This window comes from Myotis davidii, unplaced genomic scaffold (genome assembly GCF_000327345.1).
Source record: "Myotis davidii unplaced genomic scaffold, ASM32734v1 scaffold523, whole genome shotgun sequence".
NCBI lineage: Eukaryota > Metazoa > Chordata > Mammalia > Chiroptera > Vespertilionidae > Myotis > Myotis davidii.
The window spans coordinates 402,251-410,657 of record NW_006295054.1 but is presented as its reverse complement, the minus strand read 5'-3'; the positions used below and the strand labels follow the sequence as shown (position 1 = coordinate 410,657).

The 8,407-nt window shown below is 41.8% G+C and overlaps 1 protein-coding gene across 2 annotated transcripts in view; it reads left to right on the top strand.

Annotated features, from left to right (window-relative positions):
* Positions 1 to 8,407, top strand: part of LOC102768838 (chromosome unknown open reading frame, human C12orf66) — a 21,389-nt gene that overhangs the window by 1,446 nt on the left and 11,536 nt on the right. The window contains exons 1-2 of one of the 2 annotated variants that reach the window (XM_006769615.2): positions 3,840 to 4,118; positions 5,153 to 5,438. In XM_006769615.2, coding sequence (XP_006769678.1) covers positions 3,884 to 4,118; positions 5,153 to 5,438 — 521 coding nt within the window. In that variant the 5' untranslated portion in view covers positions 3,840 to 3,883. Of the gene's footprint in view, positions 1 to 3,839; positions 4,119 to 5,152; positions 5,439 to 8,407 lie in introns of those variants that run through there. The other variant, XM_006769616.2, reaches the window with a different exon arrangement.

Below are 8,407 nucleotides of genomic sequence, written 5' to 3'. Positions count from 1 at the left end.
GCCTTCTTTAAAATTCAATGCATATGTAAAGAAATATACGGTAACCCGAATTTACCACACTCGCAAAATCGCACACAGCCAACCATACACCCAGTATGGTATCGCGATTCGTGATTTTGCGCTATCATACTGGGTGTATGGTCGGCTGTGTGCGATTTTGCGAGTGTGGTAAAATCGCATAACAGCAAAATCGCATAACAGCCGAGCATACACCCAGCAGCGCTGCTGATGCCTGAACGGTATGTGGAATGAAGTGGGCGGGCATCGGGAGGCCACTATGGCACGGGGCAAGCACTATGGGCAGTCTATCTGAAGTGTACCTAGCGTATAAGACGACCCCCCACTTGGAGGCATATTTTTCAGGGCCAAAAAATCGTCTTATACGCCGGCAAATACGGTAGATTTAAGGTCATCAAAAACAAAAACCTGGCCAAGGGCTCATCACTTGTTTTTTTACATTTTCACTGCCATGAAACTGTCCATTTTTCTGTCCTCCAATCCAAACAGACAGTCACAGCCACTTATAAAATGAAGGATATAAACTAGGATATGTTGACTGTTTTAGTGAACAGAATTTGTGAAGTGCCTTTATTGCATTTGATTGACTTCTGACATTTCACTTTCCCAGATTATAGGAAAGATCTGTGTATGTAGTTTGATTATTTCTTTCACATTTTTTATTTTTCCGTTACAATTGACATAATATTATATTAGTTTCATGTGTACATCCAGTGATTAGACATTTTATAACTTACTAAGTGATCATCCCAATAAATCTCATCTGACATCATACATAGTTATTAGAATATTATTGACTATATTCCCTATGCTGTACTTTACATCTCCATGACTATTCTGTAACAATCAATTTGTACTTCCCAGTCTTCCTCCCAGCTGGTAACCATCAAAATGTTCTCTGTATTGATGAGCTTGTTTCTGTTCTGATTGTTCATTTATTTTTTTTTTAGATTCAATTGCTAATATGTATGTACTTATTGCCATTTTATTGTTCCTATGTTTTATGTATTTTTTTCTTCTTAAAGAAGACTAACATTTCATGTAATGCTGGTTTGGTGGTGATGAACTCCTTTGGCTCTTTCTTGTCTGGAAAGCTCTTATATGTCCTTTGATTCTGAATGATAGCTTTGCTGGGTAGAGTAATCTTGGCTGTAGGTCCTTGCTTTTCATCACTAAATATTTCTTGCCAATCCCTCTGGCCTGCAGAGTTTTTGTTGAGAAATTAGCTGACAATCTTATGGAAAATCTCTTGTAAGTAACGAACTGCTTTTCTCTTGTTGCTTTTAAGATTCTCTGTTTGTTTTTAACCTTTTGCATTTTAATTATGATGTGTCTTGATGTTCGCCTCTTTGGGTTCATCTTGTTTGGGACTTTGCACTTCCTGGATTTTTTGTATGTTTCCTTCATCATGTTAGGGAAATTTTTCCATCTTTTTTTTTTTTAAAACATAGGTTTTCAATTCCTCACTCTCTCCTCCTTCCAGCACCCCCATGATACTGATGTTGGTATGCTTGAAATTATCCCAGAGACTCCTTACACTATCCTCGTGTGTGTGTTGTGTTGTGTGTGTGTGTGTGTGTGTGTGTGTGTGTGTGTTTGATTCTTTTTTCTTTTTGCCATTCTGATTGGATGTTTTTTCCTTCCTTATATTCCAAATTGCTAATTTGATTTTTGGTTTCATCTATTGTACTGTTGCTTCCCTGTAAATTATTCTTCATTTTAGTTAGTATATCCTTAATTTCTGACTGGTTTGTTTTATGGTTTCATGTCCTTTAGTATGTTGTTGGCATTCTCACTAACAACCTTATAACCAGTGTTTTGAACTCTACATCTAATAGATTGCTTGACTCCATCTTGTTTAGTTCTTTTTCTGGAGTTCTGTTCTTTCATTTGGGACATGTTTCTTTGTCTCCTCATTTTGACAGCCTCGCTGTGTTTGTTTCTATGTATTAGGTAAAGCTACTACATCTCCCGGACTTGGTAGAGTGGCCTAATGTAGTAGGTGTCTTGTAAGGTCCAGTGGCACAGCCTCCCCTTTCAACCAAGCTGGGCATTCTCAGTATGTGTTCTCCCACCCCTTACCAATGGGAGGGATTTACCCCCCAGGCCAATCAGCTGCAAGGATTGGCTTTGACCACCTACCCCTGTGGAGGACCAGCTGTGCAAGGGCCTACTTCATAGATCCAAGTTTACTTCAGCAGGGTTCTGGTGTCTGCTGAATCTGCTTGTGAAAGTGGTTGGATGTTGTTTCAATCTGGTCTGAAGCTGTCCACTGGGTGTGCTGGCTCTGGAGCCTCCCGGGAGTTGCAATCCAAGGTCAACTGCTGCCTGAGTTCTGCCCGGGGCCACACAGCATAAGCTACAAAGCCATCTGCAGATGGCTGCTACTTGTGCTGGGCTTGGAGGTGCCCAGGCAAGGCCAAAGTATGAACAAGGCCTGCTGCTGCTAGTGCTGGGCCCAGAGCCACTTAGTGAGGGGTATGGGGCACACTGAGGCCAGATGCTCTTTTGAGAGATTATAGGAAAGTCTAAAGCCTGAGCCAAGAGAGGCCATATAGAAAAGTCACTGGAAACAGCTTGGGTGGGGTAGGATCTCAGGGAATCACTAGGACAGGGTGAACAGTGTGAGCAAGGTTGATGGAGTCTCAGATATGGCACCCTCCTGCTGGCTCTGATCGGGGAGGGCTCAGAAAAGAAACAATGGCCTCTGCCAGCACTTCTGTGTGGGAGAAAGCTGCCTCCTCCAACTCTAGTCCTGATGCCAGACAATTCAGTTTCTCCCCTGTATATCCCTGGTGCCTTTCCAGATGCTGCCCCAGTGCTAGAACTCAGAGAGAGTAAGTCCAACTCTGTGTGAGGGCCGTTAAGAGGAACTGCCTGGGACTCCAGCAGCTTTCTGTCTCACTCAGCCTCAATCCCTGCTGGTTTTTACAATCAGAAGGTATGGGGACCCCCTTCCTGGCACTGGAACTCTGGACTGGGGAGCCTGGTGTGAAGCTGGGATCCCTCGCTCCTCAGGGGAGATCTCTGTAGCTGAGATATCCCTCCCAATTTTTTCAGCACATGTGGGTGTGGGACCAGCCTGTGCTGTGTCTCTGTCCCTCCTACCAATCTCAGTGTGGTGTCTTCTTTATATTCTTAGTTGTAGGACTTCCATTCAGCTAAATTTCAGGTGGTTCAAAATGATGGTTGTTCTGTAGTTTAGTTGTAATTTTGATGTGGTTGTGGGAGGATGCAATAACACATTTACCTACACCACCTTCTTGACTAGAAGCCCAGATTCATTTCTTGAATCATAAGCTGGACAATGAATTAAAAACAACTTTGTGAAATTTTTCATTCATTAAGAGGTTATTTTTACAAATGTCTTGATAAATAATTTTCACTCCTGATATTTTAGAATAGTAATAAATTCACTCATTAAAGCCTTCTGTGTATATCTATAGAAAATTTAAACTGTCACCCATCTCTGAGGTTTTTTTATATTTCCTAATAATTACAGTTTTAAACTTGTCCTGTTTCTCTTCATTTTCCTAATGTCTTGCCTCTGACCCTTTGATGGTTAGCAGAATTGCTTGAGGCAACATTTGTGAAGCTGGCTTTATAACTCAGAAATATAGTTGATCATGTATTAATATAGAAGTAAGGAAATTATATCTATGCCATTTGATCCTTTTTGACTGTTGAAAAGGATATACTTGGTCTTATATTTTGCTGATTTCCTTTGGAACCCCTGAGTTACAGTGGCAGTTACTTATAATTGCTTGTTGCTCTTAATGATTCACAATGTGCTGCTTATTAAAACCTCTATTGTCAAGTGCGAGGGAGAGCTGAGCCACGTGGGTGGAGCTGGAGCGCGGCTCGCATGGGGGAGTCTATCCCGCTGGCCGCCCCGGTGCCGGTGGAACAGGCTGTGCTGGAGACGTTCTTCTCTCACCTGGGTGTCTTCTCTTACGACAAGGCCAAGGACAATGTGGAGAAGGAACGAGAGGCCAACAAGAGCGCGGGGGGCAGCTGGCTGTCGCTGCTGGCGGCCTTGGCCCACCTGGCCGCAGCCGAGAAGGTCTATCACAGCCTCACCTACCTGGGGCAGAAACTAGGTACCTCCGCCCCGCCCCCCCGTGACCCTTGAGGAGGAAGGAAAGGGGTTATAGTCCCCTGTCCGCAGTGCCTTGGGTTCCCTGTTCCTGTCACTTCTAGTTGCAGGTCCTCCTTAGCGCTCCCAGATCTCCTCCCGCCGTTCCCTTCCTTCCCTCGGCTTCCACAAACCCCGCCCACCGGCCGCCGCTGCGGATAGATTGGCGGATGGGGTGGATGCTCTTTGCAGGGCCGTGTCCCAAACCGCTGGATGTATCTGTTTTGCCCAGTGCATGGATTTAAGCTGTTCTTTTTCCCCCTGAGAGCTAGTAGTCTGTGTTCTTGTATGAGGGAGATCTTTGTGTATTTTCCATTTTCTGGTTTGAAAGATAAGATTAAAAGACGAGATTCAAAGGGAAATGTAACTCTAAAGCAGAAATAAAATTTGCTGATTTACTAGGAATAACAACAGTTTTTCATAATTGTGTGTTCTTGTTTGTTTCAAATATATTTTTCCCCCTGAGAGCTAGTAGTCTGTGTTCTTGTATGAGGGAGATCTTTGTGTATTTTCCATTTTCTGGTTTGAAAGATAAGATTAAAAGACGAGATTCAAAGGGAAATGTAACTCTAAAGCAGAAATAAAATTTGCTGATTTACTAGGAATAACAACAGTTTTTCATAATTGTGTGTTCTTGTTTGTTTCAAATATATTTATGTGGAAGGAGGGCTTTTTTAGATCTAGGATAATTATTCTCTGAAATGAATCTGAGTCCTCATTAAAGTGGGGTGGGTGGGAATTGGTGTGTGGGTAAGGAAACCAATCACAGGTCCATTGCTACACTAATGAGTGGTACCAGGCATTCATTTAACTTACTCTTCAGTGAAATTATCAACCTCAAAATATTTAAATCCCCAGCATAGAAGTTAGAGAATATGGTAGATGCAAACTCACTGAGCTCAGCAGGTTCAGATCCTTCCCTTTTGAATGCTGAGAGGTATTTTGTACTTCTGCTTTCTCTTCCTTACCTGTCATGTGCTTATGTCATTTGCCTACCAGGGGGCCAGTCTTTCTTCAGCAGGAAGGACTCCATCCGCACTATCTATACGTCCCTGCATAACGAGCTGAAGAAGGTGGTGACTGGCCGTGGAACCCTGGGAGGGACCGCTCCTCATGTGGAAGAACTCCTTTCCCACCTGTCAGAGCAGCTCTGCTTCTTCGTTCAGGCGCGGATGGAGATTGCAGACTTCTATGAGAAGATGTACACCCTCAGCACACAGAAGTTCATCAATGCTGAAGAGCTCGTTGGCCTTTTGGACACCATCCTCAAGAAATACAGCTCCAGGTCAGTGTAGGTGAAGAAGGAGGGAGGGATAGAATGTGGCAGCCTCTGGATCCCATGCAGACTCTCAGTTTTTCCCCAAACTTATAAAGATCTATGATGAAAAAACAAAGGAGAATAGCTGTATTGCTTTTCTATAGATTAATTAATTGACAAGTATGCATTTGGCACCTTCTTTGACTTAGTTAATACCATCCTGGATGGATACTTTTCTAAGCAATAGTGAAAGACCAATAATGAAATAAGTCTTAAAAGATGTATTATAAAAAGAGTTTATACAAACAAAAGAGAATCCTATATAATAAAAGGCTAATATGCAAATTGTCCCCTCTACCAGGAGTTCGACCAGAGGGTGGGGCTGGCTGTCCCCTCTCCCCTGCCGGCCAGACCCCACGAATTCATGCACTGGGCCTCTAGTTATCTATAAAATAATGTGATTAAAAAAATATTTTTTAAATATCTTTTTATTGATTTCAGAGAGGAAGGAAGAGGGAGAGAGAGATAGAGACATCAATGATGAGAGAGAATCATTGATTGGCTGCCTCCTGCATGCCCCCCACTGGGGATCGAGCCTGCAACCTAGGCATGTGTCCTTGACCAGTATTGAACCTGGGACCCTTCAGTTCGCCGGCCGACACTCTATCCACCGAGTCAAACCAGCTAGGGCTAATGTGATTTTTAAACAAACCACTGTTTGAATAAATGCCCTTGCAAAGTAATCACCTTGGTGAGTTACCCACTTATTCTTCTCATGTACTTGTTACTTACATTGTGTTAGAAACTCCTGTATAATTGCTTTTGGCCTAATGATTACTTTGAAGGATACCCCTCTTTCAGATATATGATTTTCTATATGTTTGCCTAAAAGAGAAAGGTAGATATGTTAACTTATATTTCCAAATGAAGGGTAACACTTATCTGATTAATGGTCTGGGGAAGGGAGGTAAAGTGGGAGGATTAAAAGAGATTTCATGGAGGACGTAGAATCAGAGATGTCTTTTAAGGGCAGGTAGGGTTTTGAAAGCAAAGATAGGAAAGAAGGGAGCAGATGCTTTGAGATGAGAAGGTGATTTCAGAATACTGAAAGGCCTCAGAGTGAGGTACCTGCTGGTCTCTCTTCCTGAACTCTTGTCCTAGCTGTCTACTCATCAGTTAAGTCTCAGTTCAAATGTCAGGGAAGCCTTCTCTTCTATCCTACCCTTAGTCACTCTTCTGTCCCCCTGATTTGTTTTCTTCACATTCCTTCTTGCCATCTGAAATTACTGTTATTTGCTCAGGGTGTGTTTTCTTTGCTCACAACTAGGATATGAGCTCCATGGCAGCTTCTGTGTCTTTAGTGCTTTGAACAGAGCCTAGCACATATAGGTGCTCAAAAGGTGTTTGTGGATGAATAAGTGAATAGTTGATAAATAGTGGGGAACCCTGAAAGGTTTTTGAAGATGGGAGTGTTGTGTTCTCATCCTTATCTTAAACTGCTATGGCACTGGTGGGTGGGATGGGATGGGATGGTAAAGGGAGTGGTCACAGGAGGGCAGGTTAGCTCAGCAGGCTAGTATGGTAATCTGATCAGTTATAGGGCCTCATGATCGCAAGACAGTGGAAAAGGAGATGAGGACAAGAAAAGTCTACAAGTCTTGGCAACAGGATAGTGGGAGTAATGAGAAGTTTCTTGTCAAAGGCGATTTGGAGGTTTTGCACCTTAAATGATAATATTATTTATAGAATTGAGAAGTCAAGGGGGGCCGGCTTAGAAGGAAGGTAGTGAGCAAAATTTAGAGCAGTTTGAGCTTGAGTTGCTAGCATATTTTCAAGAAAAGGTTCATTAGGTAGTTGGAAATGGGGATCTAGAGCTCAGGTGGAAAAGCAGAAACAAAACAATGAGATCATCTGCATGGAGAAGTAGACTTGTTTTTTGGTTTCAAAACGAACATATCAATGTTTCTGTTATACAGCAGCAATGGATTTTTAAGCTTGCAGGAACAATGGGGGAAATATTTTTATGTAACTATTTTGAAGGAAACTAGCACATATTGAACAACTACTGTATGTCAGGCACTGTGTAATACTCTCTTATATGATATCTGCTTTGAGGTGTAGGTGTAGATAGTTCTTTTATGGAGTCTCAGAGAAGTTAAGTATGCCCGAGGCCATGCAACTTATCTTGAACCCCTTCTCTGTGACCCCAGAGCTCCTATTCTGTCTGTATGCATTATTGCTTGTATCAATAGTGAGATGCTCTTTATCCAGTCCAGGTAAATAATTCATCTCTGTTGATCATTTTGCAAGTCAATAAACAAGATCTGTTTTTATTTTCTGAATAAACAACAAGACAAAGTAAGATTATGAAGTAATAGTCTTCTGTCATAGTAAGATGGAAAACATTGTAAGCACTTACTAACTTCCCCTGCAAAGAGTAAGGGTTGTGTACTGGGCAAAATCATGTAATGTGCATCTTTTCTCTGAGCACAGATAGTTTGGTTAATATATTATGTTTCTATCCTTCCTTTATAAAGTTTTTTCCTAGTTTATTTCAAATTCTAAAATTTTTACTCATCCAGAAAAGTTGCAAGAATAGGATAATGTATACAGAATTATAATATGACCAGTAAATCCCATTCCTGAGTATATTTATGCCCAATGAAAAATACAAAATGAGAACATATGCCCACACATAAAAACTTTTACAGGAATGTTCATAGCAGTATTATTGGTAATAGCCAAAAGGTGTAAACAACCCAAATACCCATCAATGAATAAATAAATGTGGCATATCCATACAGTGGGGTATTATTCAGCAAATAAAAGGAATGAAGTACTACATGCTCGAACATGGATGAACCTAGTAAAATTATGCTACATGAAGGAAGGCAGTCATAAAAGATTATATATTGCGACATTCCATTTATATGAAATTTGTGCAAGGGGCTTGCCCCTCACAGCCACAGTGGCTTGCCTTGGCCCTTGCAGCCACA